Source organism: Syngnathus leptorhynchus, chromosome 7, assembly GCF_054491065.1.
Source record: "Syngnathus leptorhynchus isolate UIUO chromosome 7, UIUO_Slep, whole genome shotgun sequence".
In the NCBI taxonomy this organism is placed as follows: Eukaryota; Metazoa; Chordata; class Actinopteri; order Syngnathiformes; family Syngnathidae; genus Syngnathus; species Syngnathus leptorhynchus.
Window position 1 is genome coordinate 12,631,556 of NC_141201.1, and position 23,187 is coordinate 12,654,742.

The 23,187-nt window shown below is 42.0% G+C and overlaps 1 protein-coding gene across 2 annotated transcripts in view; it reads right to left on the reverse strand.

Annotated features, from left to right (window-relative positions):
• brip1 (BRCA1 interacting helicase 1) overlaps positions 1 to 20,292 on the reverse strand; it is a 129,910-nt gene extending 109,618 nt beyond the window's left edge. For both annotated transcript variants that reach the window (XM_085915845.1, XM_085915844.1), the window contains exons 1-3: positions 19,754 to 20,292; positions 11,552 to 11,663; positions 10,043 to 10,164 (exon numbers count right to left, since the gene is read on the reverse strand). In XM_085915845.1, the coding sequence (XP_085771971.1) occupies positions 10,043 to 10,164; positions 11,552 to 11,663; positions 19,754 to 19,846 (327 nt within the window). In that variant the 5' untranslated portion in view covers positions 19,847 to 20,292. The remainder of the gene's footprint in view (positions 1 to 10,042; positions 10,165 to 11,551; positions 11,664 to 19,753) is intronic.
• Between the last annotated feature and the right edge of the window lie 2,895 nt (positions 20,293 to 23,187).

A 23,187-nucleotide genomic window follows, 5' to 3' on the forward strand; every position in this document is an offset into this window, starting at 1 on the left:
TAAATAAAGAGCCATTTACCAAACCCACGTCTTTGCTTGTACTTTGTTAATGCTACAATATAGTTATATACTAGATCTGTGGAATAACGACAAAGCTGCCGTCAGGGCGCACACGCAGGCGGCATTGTTGACAAAGCACGAGGAATTTGATCGATGGATTTAATGATTTGGAGTGACTCAGATGGTTTGATAATCCAGCCATTTATTTTCTGAACCGCTTTGTCCCCACGGGGGTCGCGGGCGTGCTGGAGCCTATTTTAGCCGTCATCGGGCAGCAGGCGGGGGACACCCTGAACTGGTTGCCAGCCAATTGCAGGGCACACAGAGACGAACAACCATCCGCACTCACACTCACACCTAGGAGCAATTTGGAGTGCTCAATCGACCTATTATGTTTTTTGGGATGTGGGAAGAAACCGGAGTGCCCGGAGAAAACCCATGCGGGCTTGGGGAGAACATGCAAACTCCACACAGGGAGGGCCGGAGGTGGAATCGAACCCACACCTTAACTGTAAGGCGGACGTGCTACCCAGTGCGCCGCCGAGCCGCCGGTTTGATAATATTGTTGTAATATGACAGTAATTTGAAATATACTTTATATATCGTTATATGGGTCTGTGGAATAATTAGAAATGCAATGCAACTTACGAGTCCGACGTCAGTGGTGCGGACGTGCTACCCAGTGCGCCACCGAGCCGCCGGTTTGATAATATTGTTGTAATATGACAGTAATTTGAAATATACTTTATATATCGTTATATGGGTCTGTGGAATAATTAGAAATGCAATGCAACTTATGAGTCCGACGTCAGAGGCACATATGCGGCATTGTTTACATAAAGGACGATCGATGGATTTAATGAATTGGAGTGACACAGATGGTTTTATAAATGTGTTATTTATATAATAGTTATTAGAATAACTTTGAATGTTAAGTCAGGCCCGTTCTCAGCTCTTCGTTTGTGTTTGACACGTTAGCATACCTATCGTTTAGCCTGTTGTTGCTTGTTCATGTCTGTTCTTGGTGTTGGATTTAGTTGAATAAATTTCCCCCAAAATGCGTCCTATACTCCGACCTGTAGACTGATGTTTGGTTTTTTTTACGTTAGTGTGCATTTTATGGCTAATGCGACCTATATTGCGCATCGACTTTTAGTTATTAAATAAATGGATATAAATACAAAATAAACAGTATCATGACCATGAATGTTCTGCTTACCCCCAGCGACGAGTTAAAAAGTCTCAGGCCAAGCAGAAGAAATGAGTCCTTGAGCCTTTATCACGTGATGACGATCAAGGTTCTACTGCAGGTTTGATTGGTCCTCCCACACAACAGGACCTCCTGCAGCACAATCCACATACTCCCCTCCCGTCGCAACCGCTCTGTCCACACCTCCGTCACCGCTGTCACCTACTCTCTCTCCTGCAGAGGCCGTGCCCGCACTCCAGATCCGCGAGGAGGAAGTGCGCCAAATGTTCTGGAGACTAAAGATCAGGAAGGCACCGGGCCCAGACGGCGTGTCATTTTCCTGCTTGAAAGTCTGTGCTGTCGCTCTGACATCTGTGGTCATGAAATATTTCGAGAGGTTGGTGCTGAACAACCTGAAGCATGTCACGGGCCCCCTGCTTGACCCCCTCCAGTTTGCCTACCGGGAAAACAGGTTGGTGGATGATGCGGTCAACATGGGACTGCCCTACATCCTGCACCACCTGGACACCCCAGGAACGTACGCCAGGATCCTGTTTATGGATTTCAGCTCGCCGTTCAACACCATCGCAAGGTTCCAACAGAAGCTCATCCAGGTCGCGGTGCCTGCCTCCACCTGTCAGTGGATCATCAGCTTCATGACCAACAGGAGACAGCGTGTGAGGCTGGGAGCATCACATCTGACACCTAGACCACCAATACTGCACCCCTCAGGGGTGCGTCCTCTCCTCACTGTTCTTCTCTCTCTACACCAACGATTTCTCCTTAGGTGACTCTTATGTGAAGCTCCTGAAGTATGCAGACGACACCACTCTCATCGGACTGATCCGGGACGGTAATGAGGCTGCGTACAGACAGGAGGTGGAGCGGCTGGTCCACTGGTGCAGTCAAAACCACCTGGAGCTGAACCCGCTCAAAACCGTGGCGATGACAGTGGACTTCAGGCGAGACCCTTCACCACTTTCACCCCTCACTATCCGCAGTAATACTGTACTTTCCTCAGACACCTTCAAGTTCCTGGGAACGACAATCTCTCGGGACCTGAAATGGACCAGCCAAATAGACTCTGTCCGGAAGAAGGCCCAGTAGAGACTGTACTTACTGAGACAGCTCAAGAAGTTCAACCTGTCACGGGAGCTGCTGAAGACCTTCTACACTGCCATCATCTAGTCTGTCCTCTGCACCTCCATCACTGTCTGGTTTAGATCGGCCTCCAAACAAGACAAGCGCAGACTGCAACGGACAATCAGGCCTGCAGAAAGGATCATTGGAATCAACCTCCCATCTATCCAAGACTTGTACCTGTCCAGGACCCGGAAACGTGCAAGCAACATCTCTACAGACCCTTCTCACCCAGGTTACAGTCTGTTTGAACTACTCCCCTCCGGACGGCGTTATAGAGCCCTGTACGCCAAAACCAGCAGACACAGAGACAGCTTCTTACCCCAGGCTGTTGCTCTGATGAACTCACACCACTCTTAGAGTCTCAGAGTCCTTGCTGTGCAATACCATCCTGCTCTCCACACCTTTTTTGAATTGTGTACACTGTTTGTACTGTGTCCTCTCTGCAATTTATTGCAGCCTGGTCATCCTGGAAGAGGGACCCTCCCATCTGTGGTCTCTTCTCAAGGTTTCTATATCCCCTAGTTGGAGTTCTGAGTTTTTCCTTGCCCTCCTGGGAGTTTAAGATCAGGGGATGTTTGAGAATATTTGTCATTTGTCATTTTTCACATGTCCTGAGTGTTGTTAGTCACCTAAATCTTGAACAGAGACTGTGATGTACTGGAGTCAAATTCCTTGTTTAGCTCTCCAAACATGGCAAATAAAAAATCTTGAATCTCTGAATCTTAACGTTGAGCAAGATGGTGTCAGCAGTCTGTCACTGAAACTACTCTTCGGCCCAGTGACTGTGCTGTACAGTGGGTGGACCGGGTTGTCCATGATGGACAGCAGCCTGGCTAAAACCTGCCGTTCTGTCACAAACGTCAGGTCAGGCAGCTCTGTGACCACAACAGAACCCGCCTTCCACTCAAGTTTATCCAGGCGGGATTCGGGAGGCCTTGCCTTGGACCTTATTCCGTCCCACACCTGTTCCGCTGCAGCTTGTGTTTCAATTTCTTCCTATAGAGTGACCTCACCACCTTGAGCTAGGCCCTGATCTCCCTCTGCACTCGCTTGAGCTCCTGCTATTCACAAGCCCCTAAAGGCTTCTTTCAATTCAGGAGGCCTTTGATCCGACTCATAATCCATGGCTTGTTGTTGGCATAGCAGTGCACTGTACTGACAGGAACCTTATTGGATGCTTTATTGATCCCGGGAGGAAAGGCTTGGGGTTAGGAGCATTCATACCGCAGAGTGGGTATAGAAAAAACATACTGATGACATGAGCGCAATTCAATAGGATTCTAGAAAAGGCTCCCACTCACAACGACGCCACCAAAAAAAAAAATAAGTGTGACAGGATACAAGTAATCAATAGCAAAGTAACAAAGAAAAAATATTAAGTGCAGGTCATCTGGTGCGAGACCTACTAAATAATGTAAGGGATGTAAATGTTGTAAATGATCCAGAGGGCCGCCACACAGCCACCTTAATACCACAAACAACACCCCAAAATACACAAGCTCTACGAACCGGCACAAAGGCAGTTCAGCCGGCAATTTGCAGACAGCGGTGCGAGGCAATGGACCGTGCTTGTGAATCGTCAAAACATCACAAAACAGCCAAACATGCAAGCGGGCAAGGCGAAGGGCGGCCAAATCCAGGTTCCGACGAGCACGAGCAACCGGTTCTCTCACAGGGGTTGCTGCACCAGCCGGATGAACAGGTCCCAACCAATGCACGCAGAAATCCCCGGCTGCCAGGGCCAGGCAAAGGAAAAATATTCGCCCGTGCCGAGTCAAACTGCACACGCCGAGGTGTGGTAAATGGAACCGTTGTTTCGGAGTGGACGGCCACACTTGGGACGGACGGCCCCACCTGGGACGGCCCTAACTGTGGCCACACATAGCTGTGGGCCAACTCTGTATTACAGACAGAAAGAAAGAAAGAAAGAAAGAAAGAAAGAAAGAAAGAAAGAAAGAAAGAAAGAAAGAAAGAAAGAAAGAAAGAAAGAAAGAAAGAAAGAAAGAAAGAAAGAACACTGCTGGGAGGCTGCCACTTCCAGGACGGCGCCATGAATAAAAAATATTCTCCTGTCGCCGAAAGAATTGTCATTGGAAGAAAATGTGGACAACCACTGCCAGTTTTCATAAATGCTAAAACAAATTCTGGTCGTGCAATTGACAACAGATTCTCATTTGCAATATCAACCTATTTGCAAAGGATATAGTAAAGGATATGCCGTATTTTTCGGACTAAAAGTCGCTCAGAATATATGTCGCATTAGCCATAAAATGCACAATAAAGGGAAAAAAAACATATATAAACCGCACCGGAGTATAAATCGCATTTTGGGGGAAATTTAATCGACAAAATCCAACACCAAGAAGAGACATGAACGAGCAACAACAGGCTAAACAATAGGAATACTAACGTGACATAAACACAAACAAAGAGCTGAGAACGGGTCTGACGTAACATTGACAGTTATCCAAATAGCTATAACATAAACAACATCTTTATCAAACCATCTGTGTCACTCCAAATCATTAAATCCATCGATCGACCTTTATGTCAACAATGTTGGGTGCGCGCCGCTGACGGCGGTTGCACTTAAAATTATTCCACAGGCCCATATAACGATATAGAAATTACAAATCAAAAAACTGTTATATAAGCAATAATATGATCAAACCATCTGTGTCGCTCCAAATCATTAAATCCATAGATCGTCCTTTATGTCAACAATGCCGCATGCGCGCCGCTGACGCCGGTTGCATTTAAAATTATTCCACAGGCCCATATAACGATATATAATTTATATACCAAATAACTGATATATAAGCAATAATATGATCAAACCATCTGTGTTACTCCAAATCATTAAATCCATAGATTGTCCTTTATGTCAACAATACCAGTTGCGCGCCGCTGACAGCGGTTGCACTTCAAAATATTCCATAGGCCCATATAATTCTAAACAAGTATTTTGTCACTCCAAGTCATTGAATCCCGTGACCGAATCCTTTAGCCTTTATGTAAAACACCGCCGCATATGCGCCGCAGTTGGAGTTCAGATTACAGTAATCCCTTTCTACATCGCCGTTTGTTTATCGCGGTTTCACTACATCGCAGATTTTTTAATTTGGAAAATTTGTGAATAATTTCACATACAAGTCGCTCCTGAGTATAAGCCGTTATTCGAATAACTATTACATAAATAACACGTTTATAAAACCATCTGTGTCACTCCAATTCATGAAATCCATCGATTGTCCTTTATGTCAACAATGCCGGCTGGGTGCGCGCCGCTAACGGCGGTTGCATTTCAAATAATTCCACAGGCCCATATAACGATATATAAATTATATTTCAAATAACTATCATATTACAACAATATTATCAAACCATCTGTGACACTCCAAATCATTAAATCCATCGATCAAATTCCTCGTCCTTTGTCAACAACACCGCGCGTGCGCCCTGACGTCAGCCTCGTCGTTATTCCACAGATCTAGTATATAACTGTGTTAGCGTTAAAGTACAAGGAAAGACGTGGGTTTGGTAAATGGCTCTTTATTTAACAAAACAAGGATTCAACGAGCCAACAACTACTGAACTGTAACGATAAAAACATATACTAGTTGATTCACGAAATAAAATATATCATAACTATAACAGAAATAGCTCACCAACCACACGGCCCCAAGCACCAGCATCGCAGGTCCATAGAATAAGATCAGGCGTGCGTAAAAGCCATGTCCGAGCCCCATCCACCGTCCCCGGACAGCCACCTGGCCAAGCGCTGGCCCCCGGCTTCCATCCACTGAGGTGAAAGAGAGCTCCGTAGAGTAGGGCCGGGCATGCGTAAAAGCCATGTCCGAGCCCCATCCACCGTCCCCGGACAGCCACCCGCCGGCCCCCGACTTCCATCCACGGAGGTGAAAGAAAGCTCTGTAGAGTAGGACTGGGTGTGCGCAAAAGCCATAATAGTTTTTCAAACCTTCTGTGTCACTCCAAATCATGAAATCCTTCAAACTCTTCGTCCTCCGTGTCACTTACAAACAAAGCTGCTAATGATGCCGGTAGTACATGGGGCCTTTTGTCATTCTCGTCATCCTGTGATCGAATCTTTGTCCTTTACGTAAACAACCGCCGCGCCACGCCGCTGACGTCACTTGAAATTCAAATTACAGTAATCCCTTGCTACATCGCTGTTCGTTTATCGCGGTTTCACTTTTTTTTTTTGAAAACTTGTGATAAAATTCACATATAAGTCGCTCCTCAGTGTAAGTGCCCCCCCCCACGCAATCCTTGAAAAAAAACTGCGACTTAGTCCTAAAAATACGGTATTATTTCTTGTCACCGTGGGATAGTAGGAAATTAAATTTTGATTTCTGTGTGTCTTGACATGTGAAGAAATAGACAATAAAGCAGACTTTGACTTAATGGTACGGAGGTGGAGGATGCAACAAGATGAGCTACGCCAAGTCAAGAAGACTAAAAGGAGTTTCTGAGGGACCAAAACTCGATGGACAAATTTGGAGGACAAACTCGAACAGTGGGTTGTTGAACAGAGAGCAGCAATTAGAAGTGTCAGTACAACCACTATTCGAAATAAGGCAATAGTGCTAGCAAGCGAACTTGACATTAATGACTTTAAAGGCGGTCCTTCTTGGTGCTTTCGCTTTATGAAAAGACGTTGTCTCTCCATCCGCACACGAACTACTGTTTCACAGCAACCGCCAAAAGACTACCAAGAAAAGCTGGCCACTTTTCACGCATGTTGCAACAAGATTACTGAAAAAAAAATCTGGCCAGAGCACATCCCCAACATGGACGGAGCTCCACTCACCTTCGATATACCTGTGAACTGCACTGTGGATAAAACGGGAGCACATGTGGTCAATGTTCGCACCACAGGGAATGAGAAGTCAGCCTTCACGGTAGGTCTTGCTTGCCAGGCTAATGGGCAGAAACTTCCCCCCATGGTTATTTTCCAGAGGAAGACCTTGTTAAAAGAAAACTTTCCAGCCGGCGTCGTCATCAAAGTCAACTCGAAGGGATGGATGGATGAAGAAAAGATGAGCAAGTGGTTGAGAGAAATTTACGTGGAGACCAGGTGGCTTTTTTCACACAGGTCCGTCCCTGTTGATCTATGACTCCACGCCCATATCACAGATGGTGTCAAAAAACAAGTGAAGCACACTAATTCAACACTCGCCGTCGATCCGGGTGGATTGACAAAAGAACTCCAACCGCTAGATATCAGTGTCAACAGGGCATTCAAAGCTAGAATGCGAACTGCGTGGGAACGGGGGATGACAGAAGGCGAACACACGTTCACCAAGACAGGGAGACAGCGCCGAACGACATACGCCACTATCAGCCAGTGGATCGTAAATGCATGGGCTGATATATCTGTCTCAACTGTTGTCCGAGCTTTCAGGAAGGCAGGAATTGTCACTGAACTGCTAGACAGCAGCAGCGACACTGACTCGATCAATGATGACTACGATACGGAGCCGGGCATGTTGGATGCTGTATCCAACCCAACTGTTTAATTCAGAAACTGAAGAAGAAGAATTCAGGGGATTCGTGGATGAGGACTAACTTATTGAAGTAAGCTTTACGTGTTTATTTTGTGTGTTGTGTGATATTAATGTTTGAGCAACGTTGAGTGATTGATGTATTGTTATTGTTTTCACTATTTTGAGTGTTACTACATTGTGATTCCATTAACGTTTGAGCAACGTTGAGTTATTGATATATTGTTATTGTTTCCACTATTTCAAGTGTTACTATATTGTGATTGTATTAACATTTGAGCAAAGTTGAGTTATTGATATACTGTTATTGTTTTCACTATTTCGAGTGTTACTATATCGTGATTGCATTAACGTTTGATTTACCATAACAGTATCAGACTGGTTTTTTATGTGTTTATTGAATCGAGAAAAGGTCCCCTCCACTATGTGATATAAATGTTGCACTAAATGTTATACCTTAAACTACGCTGGTTTGTAATCTATTAATAAAGTTTACTGATCTATCTGACTGTTTTGTTGACATTCCCTTTAGTGCAGCTCCATCTAATTGATGCATAACGTAACCTTCAGTCTACTGTAGCGGCTATTCTATGCGCCTTGTAATCCGGTGGGCCTTATATATGGACAAAGTTTTAAAATGGGCCATTCATTGAAGGTGCGCCTTATAATCCGATGCACCTTACAGTGCAGAAAGTACGGTACAATAAAGGTTCATAAAAGTCTTTTGTGGATATTGTAACAATATAGTTTTTCTACATCACAGATTTTCACCTATCGCAGGTGGTCTTGGAACCATTATCCGCAATAAACGAGGGATTACTGTATCATTAAATTCACATAGTTATTTGAGGTGAAACGTGTAGTTATGTTTCATTAAGAAGACTGCTTACGTAGGCCTGCACTACGAGAAAGCCTTATTTATTTAATTATTAATATGTTGTTTATTCTTTCCTCATTTTGTTAGTTACAAAAAGAGAGAGACAAATAGATGTATACATACAGACATGATTGTATGGACAAGAAAAGTAAAAGCAAGAAAAGTACACCTTCTTTAAGGGGTTTTCTATTTTTGATTCTATATCTAGCTGCACATAGTCACATGTCGTGAGGAGAGCACATATGTACAGTGATCCCTCGCTACTTCGCAGTTCGTTTATCGCGGCTTCACTGCATCGCAGATTTTTTCCAGCCCAAAAAAAGTGATAATAAGAGTTCTAAAAACAGATTTGCAGTTTACTTCGTTATAAAAGTTGTTATAATAAAAGCCTTTTGAAAACATATTTACAGTATTGTACCTTGTTGTAAAACTTGTTATAATAATAAAAGAGTCCTAAAATCTTATTTACAGTATCTATACTTTGGCTACATATACATCTACAAAATGCGCATAGCGCTGCTATGGTAATTTTGACCACTAGAGGTCCCAGTTTAACCAAGGCTAGCAACAGAACGTCACATCTATACATGTTACACACCCACGCAAGTATAATATTTGTCCATCCATCCATCCATTTTCTGTACCGCTTTGTCCCCACGGGGGTCACGGGCGTGCTGGAGCCTATCCCAGCGGTCATCATTTATATTTTCAATATTTATACAATATTTTCTGTATGTTATTTATACTATTAATGTATTATTTACATGTTTGAAACTATTTAATGTTCTAATAATAACATATGCACTTAAATGGTTTCATATACATTTATCGACAAAAAATGTACAGATGAGGGTGACCCTACTTTGCAGATTTTACTTATCGCGGGGTGGTTATGGAACTAATTTCCCGCGCTAAACGAGGGATTACTGTATCTCAGAAATCAGCATGAATCTCCCACAAAAGAAAAGTGCGCCCAAATCAAGTGCTGTTACAAGCAACTGAAAAATATACCAGAAAATACCAGGTGAAATTAGAGTCCAGGTAAATCCATAATATTGGAAATTATTCTCTGGTCTTGGTTTCTTCCATACAATAAATGCCTCTCACTTATTTTGTAATCATCACCAACAGATGCTGAGTATGTCAAATACTTTGAAAAACTAACAAATAGGGTCTGATAAAACTTCAGAATGAAATAAAAAATATATAACCTAATTTGTGCAGGGACCAAAACTGTCTTCTGCGTGAAGAATGTGCTGTGAGGTAACATGCTGTAAAGTTAAATAATAATTGAAAACTTAATCCCACCTTGGGTTCTGCAGTGCGAATGAGTTTCCTCTCAGGCTGGAAATTTGCTTCGTCACCAATGTGGGAAAACTGCTTTGTCTCAGCCAGCTCAGAGGGTAACTTTTCTCTGGGAACTGACTTGGCTGACAAACAACGAAAATCAAGTGAGTACATGTGATAAATATACTGTCTGTGACATCATACATTGTCAATTTTAAACGAACACCTGGTGAGAACAATACGTATGATATAGGGATAGGAAACAATTGTTTTTGCAACCAACCAATTTGCCAGTACTATTCAAGTCAAATAATACCATGTTTGGGTAATTTAACATATCTTTTGAGTCAGTGTTTCCCAACCTTTTTTAATCCAAGGCACACCTTTTCATAGTAAAAAAATCTTGAGGCACACCATCAAAAATCGGTGTTCAATATTAAAATTAAATGGACACAGTTGAATTGAGTTTTTTGTAAAGTTGCAGTTCTTTATTTTTTATTCATAAATGTGATCCAATTACAATCCGAACCGCTTATTCTCAGGAGGGTCACGGCCACACTGGAACCTATCCCAGCTGACTTGAGGCAGTAGGCCGGGGATGCCTTGAACTGGTTGCTAACCAATCGCAATACTTTCCGTACTCCTCAGCATGTCCTGTATAATGACATTTCAAATTGTGTTCTTTGCGCACCACAACTTTTTCAGTGCAAATAAGACACGTTGGGGTGCCCCTGTGCTCAACAAAGAAATATTGCACTCTTCACTTTTCCTGAGATTGTCTGTGCTCATCACCGACCTTTCTCTTCACTGCAGGCTTTGAAAGCAACATCTTTGGGGCTCTGTAATATGTGATTCCACTTGGGAGTCAGTCTCGGGTTTAATTTTAACTTTCAATTGCGAGGCGCATGCGCACTTACGCTCTCCGATCGTTATCGTAAAAAGGCGTGTATATATGGCAGAGAGATCTGGATAGCTATCGGAGCTCTCTGGGTAGCTCAATCGGAGTTTTCCTCCGATCGCATCGGATAACGGCAGTTATCCAAATTTCTCAAGTGTCATGTAAAAGCACTTTTAAGTTTCAGTTTCACTCGCGACGCGCCTACACTTAATTGGAGAACTGTGGGGGCCAAGCGGAGTCAGCGTCTTCATGGCTTCTCCTCCGCCCAGCTGACTGGAGGATTGAATGAATAAGTGAGCGAGGCACTGGACAGCCCGGCCGATGTCCCGCCCTCCAGAGCCATATACCTCACCGTGATTGGTTTATTCAGCTCCGCAGACAACAAGTGTAATTCATATCAATCTTGCGGACCGCACAAACATTAATCTTTCATATTAACACGGGGGCCGCAAATTAGCGTCCCAGGGGCCGCGAGTCTGAGACCCCTGATCTAGAGAGTACTTAATGAGGATGAAGTTGGAATTTAACAATTCAATACTGTGCCAATGTACAAAAAAAAAATCTACGTATTCAGGTCACATTTGCACACAACTAACCCGGATAAAAGTTCAGCAGACAATTTGTTTACTGACCAAACTGTGCCTGCTGCCATCCCAGGGTTGAACACAGCAAGGCTAGACTCTTGCCACTTCCAGTAGGACTCTCCAGCAAACAATGCTGCCCAGAGTTCAATCCTCGTATGATCTGCAAATTTAACAATTTTAATTACTTTCTTGTTATAATGGCAATGAAAAATGAAATGATTGGAACTGACTAAAGTTCGATCTAACACATTGGTACTGCTTACCTGTGTTTCCCTTCCACATCGATACGTAAATTTACTCGAAACATTAACAGAGCAGCCTATTTTGACATGAAATAGCCTCGTGCATTAAACAGCTATCATTATAGCATTACCCACCCGCAAACTCCCATAAGCCTCAGCTTGCAGACTCCCATGAGCCTCAGCAAAGTGTAAACAATCGCGTTTCTCAAACAAGCTCCTATAAAATGATCGGAACTGATTAAAGTTCGATCTAACACATTGGTACTGCTTACCATGTTTACATGTTTTCCTTCCATATCGATCCGTGAATTTACTCAAAACAAAAACGGAGCAGCCTATTTTAAAATGAAATAGCCTCATGGATACAACAGCTATTAAGTGACGGTTCCTGACCACGGTTGCCGTAATGCTGGGAAGCGATGCGACCTTGTAATTTACTAAAACGTACCAAAACATTTAAGCAAAACACTGTGTACAACCAGTATGGATCAACAAATTCATCAATTGATGAGGTGCACCAGACTATAAGGCGGCTTTTGAGAAAATGTTAGGTTTTTAGATGCACCTTATAGTCCGGAAAACACGGTAAGTAAACTGTCGCAGTATTTTAAATCAACCTACTGTTTAACATTTTTGTACAGTTAAACGTGTGCTAAGATATTTAAGGGGTACCAGTGAGAAGAAGTTATGCGACCAAAAGCGTAATGAAAACCTGGGTATACAAGCCTACAGTGATGCAAACTGGGCTAGTGATGTAGATCGACGTAGTACAACTGGTTATTGTGTAACTATCTCAGGGTGGTACTTTAGTGTCATGGAAGACAAAAAGACAGCCAACTGTAGCAATCTCTATTTGTGAGGCAGAGTATATTGATCTGGCTACAACTATCCAAGAGTGTCTATACCTCACACAACTGCTAAATGGTATTGATAAGCATGTGTATATGCTACCTGTAGTTTTTGAAGACAATCAAGGCACGATTGCATGAGCAAAGAATCCTGTTAAAAGACAGCGATGCAAACATGTGGATATTAAATCCTACTTTATTCGGTCCAATGTTACCACTGGTAAACTGTCCTTACAGTAGTCCAACTGAACATATGGTTGTCGATGTAATGACCAAGCGTGCAACAATATTTAATTTGTCAGAATTTGCTGAGTCCATGTTTGGGTCTAACTAAAACTGACTAAACTAGACTAAAATGTCAATGGAATGAATGTGGGTTTTTTTTTTTTTTGGGGGGGGGGGTTATAATGCGAGAGCAAGTGGGGATATTGAGATATGCTCTCAATTATATGGTTTCTATTTTGTTTTGTCCAAATGTTGATTTATTGTATTTATTATTTTCTTGTTATAATGTCAGAAAATGTTGACTGTTGAAAATGTCCACAGCCTTGAGACATCTCAGTTTGCATACAAGAGAGTGAGCAAACAGGAGAGTGGGAAAGCGAGCGGGTAAGCGAGGGGCTGCATGGCTGCACACAACACGCAGAAGGACAGCAGAGCAGCCAGTCGGGCAGATGGTGTAAAATCTTAGTTGCCCGACGTCAGGCTAGTTATTTTGTGAGCTCTGACAAGCATAGATCTAAATAAAGTTATTTTACTAAATAGAATGCATAGACTACCGCCAGCAAGAGTCCAGAAATTTCAGTAATAAATGTTGGACAACACTAGCACAACGCCAGTCTCAATGACCAATCAATTGAGCAGAAGTAGTAACTGCTTGGAATTTAGAACAGAAGGATCCCGCCTCCCTCATCCTGATTTGAATTGTAGTCAGTAATGCTGAGGGACAAAGCGAGAGTAGGGGGAGAATAAAGTAAAGATTTAACATGTGTATGACTGTTGTTTGAGACATACATTATAATGTTTATGACTTAGTGGTTGAATGTGATGAGAGCACCTACGGTGTTCAGCTTTTGTGTGTGGAGTGTTTGCTTGAATGTAATCAGTTGTGGTGACTGTGGCTGGACTGTTTTTTGTGTGGACTCCAGCATGGATGAGCTTTTTTCTTTTCCCCTAAGGTAGAGACTTTGGTGATCCCCACAAAGAACCCACGGAAGAGAGGCTAACAGAGGGACTTGAGGTTACATGCAGGGGCCGACAGAGTGACTTGGGGTTACATGCAGGCGGAAATCATCTTTTGATGGTTGGCCTCAGAGGGACTGAAGGGGTGGATTCAAATTCCCTGTCAGCAAAAGGCATATGCATATACCCATTGGTTTAAAGTGCATGTGTTTATATGTATTCATAACATTCATACATCATTCAAGGACAGCAGTTTGTACAAATGGGTAATATCAGGTCACAGATTAAACGTATTACTTGTGGTGTCCCCCAGGAGTCGGTACTGGGGTCTTTGCTATTCCTATTATACATGCATTAGCAACATATGCAATACTACAAGTAAATTAAAATTGATAGTTTGCCGATGATACAACCATCCTGGGTAGCAGCAAGAAACTAGAACAGTTAATGGATTAATTCACTATTGTATATATATATTGTATTATATATATATATATATATATATATATATATATACACATATACATACATACATATATATATATATACACATATACATACATATACATTTATATACACATATATATACATATACATATATACACACATATATATATACATATATACACACATATATATATACATATATATACACACATATATATATACATATATATACACACATATATATATACATATATATACACACACACACACAAACATATATATATATATATATATATACATACACATATATACACACACACACATATATATATATATATACACACACACACATATATATATATATACATATATACATACATACATATACACATATATACACACACACAAGTCAAAGTCTGCTTTATTGTCAATTTCTTCACACGTTAAGACACACAAAGAGATCGAAATTACGTTTCCCACCGTGACTAGAGACAGTACACAACACTTACAACCAAATAGCACAAAGAGTAAAAACGAGCAACGAATAAGTAATAAGCAAATAACCCAAATAAATAAATAAATAGACAAGAGCAACAAAATGGAGCAAGCGTGCTAATAACAGACACCCAGATCCTAGCGCAAAAGAACAGGACATCATGCAGCAGAGGGTGGAGGGAATTCAGGATCCTGACAGCTTGGAGTATGAAGCTGTTTTTGAGTCTGGTGGTGCGGGAGCGCATTCATTTGTACCTTTTCCCAGAGGGCAGAAGTTCAAACAAAGAGTAAGCGGGGTGACTCACATCACACATGATCGCGGCCACCTTGCGGGTGAGACAGGAGGCGTAAACGTCCTTCAGGGAGGGGAATGGAGCCCCAATGATTTTACTTGCAGTGTTCACTATGCGCTGCAGGGCCTTCATGTTGTACTCAGAGAAGCCACCACCCCACACAACGATACAACAGGAGAGGACGCTCTCAACAGTGCCACGGTAGAATGTGGTCATGACGGCGGGAGGAGCACTTGCTCGCCTGAGTTTCCGCAGAAAGTACAGGCGGCGCTGAGCTTTCTTCGCCAGCGATGCAGCGTTGGTGGTCCAGGAGAGGTCCTCACTGATGTGCACCCCCAGGAATCTGGTGCTGCTCACTCTCTCCACCATAGCACCGTCAACGGTCAGCGGCGGGTGGTGATATGATAATCTCCTTGGTCTTGTTGACGTTCAGCAGAAGGTTGTGGTCCCTGCACCACGCGGGCAAAAGGTCGACCTTCGATATGTGGTGAGTCTCGTCGCCACCACAGTGAGTGAGTGAACAGACCAATCACAGTCGTGTCGTCGGCATATTTCAGCACGCTGTTGCTGCTGTAGAGTCATGCGTCAGCAGGGTGAAGAGCAGCGGACTGAGCACGCAGCCTTAAGGGGCCCCCGTGCTCAGCGTGATGCTGCCGGAGATAGTGTCACCAACATGAACCACCTGAGCCCTCTGACAGACATTGTCACCCACACGGCCTACTTGAAGCCTCTGACAGAGGAAGTCCAGTAGCCAGTTGCAAAGGGAGGTACTGAGGCCCAGCTTGTCGAGTTTGCAAATGAGACGCTGTGGAACAATGGTGTTGAATGCAGAACTGAAGTCCATAAACAGCAATCTCACATACGAGTCCCTGTTCTCCAGGTGGGTGAGGGCAGATTGGAGGCCAGAGCAGATGGCATCCTCAGAGGACCGATTGGGTCGGAAGGCAAACTGGAAAGGGTCAAAGGTGGGAGGAAGAACAGATCTGACGTGCGCCAAGACAAGCCGCTCAAAGCACTTCATGACGATGGGGGTCAGTGCCACAGGGCGGTAGTCATTGAAGCAGGAAGGAGCAGGATTTTTCGGCACAGGTATGATGGTGGCAGCCTTGAAGCATGACGGGACGATGGCCTGCTGCAGGGAAATGTTAAAGATGTCCGTGAAGACATTCATCAGCTCCTCAGCGCAGTCCTTCAGCGCCCGTCCCGGGATGTTGTCCGGGCCCACCGCCTTACGGGTGTTGATAGCAGCAAGCGCCCTCCTCACGCTAACGGCAGAGAGGCACAGGGGCTGCTCGTCCGGAGGGGGAGGGGTCTTCAGCAGGCAAGTGTCGTTCTGAGCGTCGAAGCGAGCAAAGAAGCGGTTCAGTTCGTTGAGCAGAGGGACGTCGCCCTCACAGCTCTGTGGCGCGGGCTTGTAGTCCGTGATGGTCTGTATGCCTCACACATGTACATACATACAAATCAGATTTCAATGGTGGAAAAAAAAAAGTTGGATATCTATACTGATATGAACAGTTTAATGTCTCAGGAACAAACGGATGCCACATCTTTTGATGGAAAAAAGTTTTCAGCCTACAGAGGGCTCGGTATATAGACATCCCAAAAATCAAAGTGAAAAAATGATGTGGAAGGCTCGTTCATTTTGCCTAAATTCAATTTCTGCAATTGAAAACTCTTTTTAATACCTTGTGTAGCCCCCACATACTTGTATGCAAGCTTGACAACGCCGCGGGATGCTCCTAATGAGACGACGGATGGTGTCTTGTGGGATGTCCTCCCAAATCTGTCTCAGGGCATCAGTGAGCTCCTGCAAAGTCTAACAAGCAACCTGGTGGCGCCTGATGGACCGAAACATTATGTCCCAAAGGTGTTCTATCGGGTTTAGATCAGGTGATCGTGAGGGCCATTCAATTGTATCAATTCCTTCATCCTCCAGATACTGTCTGCATACTCTTGCCACATGAGGCCGGGAATTTCGTGGATCAGGAGGAACGCAGGACCTACTGCACCAGCGTAGGGTCTGACCATGGGTGCAAGGATTTCATCCCGCTACCTAATGGCAGTCAGACTGCCGTTCTCTAGCCTGTAGAGGTCTGTTCGTCTCTCCATGGAAATTCCTTTCTTGACCATCAGTGACCCACCGCCGAACCAGTAATGCTGAATGATGTTGCAGGCAGCATAGCGCTCTCCTTGGCTTCTATAGACCCTTTCACGTCTATCACAGGTGCTCAGGGTAAACCTGCTCTCATCAGTGAAAAGCACAGGGCGCCAGTGGCGGACTTGCCAATTCTGGTGTTCCATGGCAAATGCCAATCAAGCTCCACGGTGCTGAGTAGTGTGCATTGGGTACACTACAGGACGTCGTGCCCTGAGGCCACCCTCGTGAAGTCTGTTTCTGACTGTTTGGGAAAAAACATTCACACCAGTAGCCTGCTGAAGGTCATTCTGTAGGGCTCGGGCAGTGCTCAACCTGTTCCTCCTTGCACAAAGCAGCGGATATCGGTCCTGCTGATGAGATGAGGACCATCTACAGCCCTGTTCAGCTCTCCTAAAGTAACTGCCTGTCTCCTGGAATCTCCTCCATGCTCTGGAGATTGTACTGGGAGAAACATCAAATCTTCTTGGAACAGCATGCATGGATGTGCCATCCTGGAGGAGTTGGACAATCTGCGCAACTTCAAGAGGGTTAAGAAATTGCCTTACGCTTCCAGTCGTGATAATGACTCATGCTAAAGCCAACACTTGTGGAAAAACAGTTTAAAAAGATCAAGAGGGGAGGAACTTGAAATGGCCTTCACCTGCAAAACCAGTCCAATTCATTAAATCCATTGATCGTGCTTTATGTAAACAATGCCGCGTATGCGCCGCATATGCTCACGTCGGACCCGTTGTAAGTTGCAATTCTAATTCTTCTACAGACCCATATAACGATATATCTAGTATATTTCAAATAACTATCATATCAAAACAGTACGCAGCCGCGGAATTATAAATGTACTTTATATATAAAGTATATTTCAAATAACTATCATTTTAAAACAATATTATCACACCATCTGTGTCACTCCAAATTATTAAATCCATCGATCAAATTTCTCGTTCTTCATATCAACAACGCTGCGCGTGCGCTGCAGAGATCTAGTATATAACTATATTGTATTGTTAACAAAGTACCAGGAAAGACGTGGGTTTGGTAAACGGCTCTTTATTTAACAAAACAAGAGTTCAACGAGCCAACAACTACTGAACTTCCAGCTACGGAGGTGGAAGAGAGCTCCATAAATAGAACCGGGCGTGCGTAAAAGCCATGTCCAAGCCCCATCCACCGTCCCCGGACAGCCACCCGGCCGAGCGCCGGCCCCCGACTTCCATCCACAGAGGTTGAAGAGAGTTCCATAAAATAGGAGTGTGCATGCGTAAAAGCCATGTCCGAGCCCCATCCACCGTCCCCAGACAGCCACCCAGCCGAGCGCCGGCCCCCGCCTCCCATCCACGGAGGTGAAAGAGAGCTCCCGTCGAGAAGGACCGGGCGTGCGTAAAAGCCATAATAGTTTTTCAAATCTTCTGTGTCACACCAAATCATTAAATCCTTCAAACTCTTAGTCCTCCGTGTCACTTACAAATAAAGCCGCTATTGATGCCGGTAGTACGTGGGGCCCTTTGTCATACCGTGATCGAATCCTTTGCCCTTTATGTAAACAACCGCCGCGTGGCACGAGTGACGTCACTTGCAGTTGAAATGACAGTAATCCCTTGCTACATCGCGGTTCGTTTATCGCGGTTTCACTACTTCACTACATCGCGGATTTTTGAATTTTGAAAATTTGTGAAAATCACATATAAGTCGCTCCTGAGTATAAGTGGCCCCCCCACCCAAACTATGACAAAAACCGTGACTTATAGTCCGAAAATTACGGTATTTAAATAAGAATGTTTCTGAACATCAGTTTGACTTTAAAATTTTTACTCAAGTGTTTAAAAATACAAAAAAGTGTTTAAAAAACAATCAAGTGTATAAAGCTACAATAAAGGCTCATAAAGGTCTTGTGCAGATATTGTAACAATATATTCACTCTTATTATCTTTATTTTCTTATTTGAATAAAGAAGAATGTTTATAAAAAGCAGTTTGACTTTAAAATGTTTACAAAAGTGTTTATAAATACAAAAAAAACATTTAAAAGTTCAATAAAGTGTTTGTAAATACAATAAAGATTCATACAAGTTTTTTATGGATAGTGTAACAATATATGTTCTCTACATTGCGGATCTTCGCCTATCGCGGGTGGTCTTGGAACCAATTATCCGTAATATACGAGGAATTACGGTACCTTCCTTCAAACTGAAGAAAAACTAACACATTGAGTAAGTTGGCACAGACAGTCAGTATTAGTTTCATGCCGCGGAGTGCGACTGGTGCACTCCCCATTGGTAATTCAACACAACCCTCAAGATATTAAAGATATCACAATTTGGTGCTGCTGCACACAAACAGATATAAGGCGAAACGGAAAGGGATAAAAACCACCCAGTTTCAACAATGTTATGTGAAGCCTGCTCATCTGTTCCGTTTTTATCCCTGGCAAATATTTGTATTTTCATTTTGTAAAGAGCATTCCATAATCTCATCGCTTCGCTCAGATATTATGGAATGCAAAGGACTGTCTACACGAACATTTAACTTGAACGTATTGAGCGCGTTCTTTTGAGCTAACATGAACGTGTTTATTCATGTTTTACATACTGAATTCATCATGGCCAGCTGGGATGGATACGCCTTGCACGGGAACTGGATCCGCACACCTCCAATGATGTACTCCAACGATGATGTCGTCATGCTGCAGCTTTAGCAACACGTTTAACTAACACCCATACACTGAAGCTTCGTCCGATGTAGACCAGGTACCTACACCGACTGTGCATTTGACCACCTTCGATGGCATTCGAAGTTCTTCAATTTCCCGCGAACTGAAAATGTCTTCTTCTGCTGCTGCTGCTGCTGCTGCTTCTTCGTCTTCTGCTGGTGCTGCTTCTTCGTCTTCTTCTGCTGCTGGTGCTTCTTTTTCTTCTTCTTCTCCTTCCTTCTTTTTACCTCTTCGCGGGTGCTTCTTCTTCTTCTGCTGCTGCTGCTGCTTCTTCTTTTTCTTCTCCTTCTTTTTACCTCTTCGCGGGTGTGAGGGGCGCGTCCACGGTCATGATGACACTGCTTATTGTTTAACTATTTAATTATTTTATTAACCTTAGTGATAACAAATGCGATGGCTCGTGAACCAATGAATCACTTCAACACAATTGTACCAAACTCGAAACGCTGCTTTGAAGCTTTTGATTCACTTTGAAGAGTGACATCTTCCGATTTGCGCATTAGTTTATGACGAATGTGGCTTGAGCTGTAATAGTAATAATAATTATGACAATAAAGATAAAAGGAAAAAAAATCCAGACACGTGTATTTTAATGCATTTTATAGCCCTTTTGATGCATGCTTAATGAAGCTTTTATTGTAGTTTTTTTTTAGGTAATAATAACTATAAGCATATGTGGATAAAATGTTAAGGGGAATGTGAGAAATGTGCTTCTGCAACTGGTATAGTCTTTAATCTTTAATCTTTATTTCGAACATCCAAAACAAAAAGAAAATTAAGCAAAACAGATAGCACTTGAAGTGCCATATATAAATCCATACAACAGACAAACAAAAAAATAAACCAACAAACAAAGAATAATTATTTTAAATAAAATAAATAATAATAATAATAATACATAAATAAATAAATAGATCAATAAAGAATGCTCGAAAAGGAGTAGGAGGAAGCATAGCTTTTTAGATTCCTACCCCTTTTTCACTTTATCCATTAAACCAGTGATTCAACATATACTGTAATTCTACCACAGAACGCAAGTAGACACACTTTCACACTTATTTTCTGTTTCATTTTTACTTGCATGTAGCCCTTTGGCACTTTTAGCCTTTGTACTCGATAAACAACATATTTTTGTACATTATTTTAAACTGGTGGATATTTGGACTTTGCTTGAGTTCCTCACTTAGATTGTTCCATAGTTTGACCCCGGTTATAGTGATACAGAAACGTTTTAAGGTTGTTCTTATGTTTAAGATTTTGAAATTGTGATGCCCCCTTAACTTATAACCTCCCTCCCGATTCCAAAATAAGTTTTGGATATTTTCTGGTAGTTGTTGTGCTTTCGCCCTATACATGATGATTGCTGTTTGATAAGATACTATGTCGGTGAATTTTAATAGTTTGGATTGTATGAAAAGTGGATTTGTGTGTTCCAAGTAGTTGACTTTATGAATAGTCCTTATTGCTCTTTTCTGCAGAATGATAAGTGGCTGTAGTGAAGTTTTATAAGTATTCCCCCAAACCTCAACACAGTAATGCAAATAGGGCAAGACAAGAGAACAATAAAGTGTACGAAGTGAATGATAATTCAGTAATTCTTTTGCTTTGTATATAACTGCCATGCTTCTTGAAATTTTAGACTTTACGTGTTCGATGTGTGGCTTCCAACTCAGCCTGTCATATATTATAACCCCAAGAAATTTGTTTTCCTTTTCCTTTCCAGTCCCATCTATTTCTATTCGTATCTTTTTGTTCTTTTTGCCAAATACCATAAACTTGGTCTTACTTACATTTAATGATAATTTGTTCCAATCGAACCACATTTTGATTTTTTTTCATTTCTTCATTCGACACTGATTCCACTTGTTGAATGTTGTCACCTGAACAAAAGATATTTGTGTCATCTGCAAAATTTACGAGTTTTAGTTCTTTAGAGACTTTGCACATGTCATTTATATACAAAATAAATAATTTAGGGCCTAAAACTGATCCTTGTGGAACACCGCAAGCTATGTCCAAATATCCAGAGCAGTGATTACCCAACTTTACATATTGTTGCCGTTCTCGCAGATAATCTTTTATCCAGTCTAATACTAATCCCCTTATCCCATATTTTTCTAATTTGTTAAATAGTATATCATGATTAATTGTGTCAAAAGCTTTTTTGAGGTCAATGAAAACTCCTACTGCATGTCGTTTGTTGTCTATTGCATCGGTGATTTCCTCGATTGATTCCATTAATGCCTGTGCTGTTGATCTGTTTACTCTAAAACCATATTGGTTCTCAGCAAATAAATTATATTTTTCCAAAAATCCATCCATTCTACTGTTAAAAAGCTTTTCCAATATTTTTGAGAGTTGTGGCAATATTGAGATAGGTCTGTAGTCTGTAAAGTTGTGTTTGCTCCCAGTTTTATAAAGAGGAATGACCTTAGCAATTTTCATCTTCTTTGGGAATGTACCAGTTAAAAATGACAAGTTACAGATGTACACAAGTGGCTTTGAAATCCCCTCAATGACTTGCTTAACTAACATCATATCAATCCCATTGCAGTCGGTAGATGTTTTATTTTTGCATTGTTTTACAGTGTTAATAATTTCATTTTCATCAACTGCCTTCAAAAACATTGAGTAAGGATTCCTTTCTATTAATTGATCTCTGTTGCCTGCATCTGGCGCTGGAATCGGTATGTTTTTTGCTATTTGAGGCCCAACATTTACAAAGAACTGATTAAAACTGTTTGCCACTTCTTCCATATTATAATTTTCAGTATCATTTATAACAAAATATTTAGGTAATTTGTTTTGTTCGGTACCTTCTCTAATAATGTGATTTAGGAGAGTCCATATCCCCTTGATATTATTTTTATTATCCTCTAATTCATTTTCATAATATTCTTTCTTACTCAATCTTATAATATTAGTTAATTTATTCTTATATCTCTTATATTTATTTTCAGCGCACTTTGTTCTCTGTTTTATGAAATTCCAATAGAGTACATTTTTCTTTTTACAAGCATTTACTAATCCTTTTGTCAACCATGGACTGTTCTTATATTTAGTTTTTTTATTATATTCCTTGATTGGACAATGCTTATTATATAATAAAGTGAATGTAGTCATCAATTTATGGTATGCATTATTTACATCTTTTTCTTTATATATTGCATCCCAGTTATGTTCCATTAATTCATGTTTTAGAGTACCAATTGTCTCATCTGTCCTAATTCTTCTTTGTTGCTTATACACCCCAATTTCAGATTTGAAATTATTGTCATACACTGTGAACACTGGAAGTGTAGTGTGGTGTAAC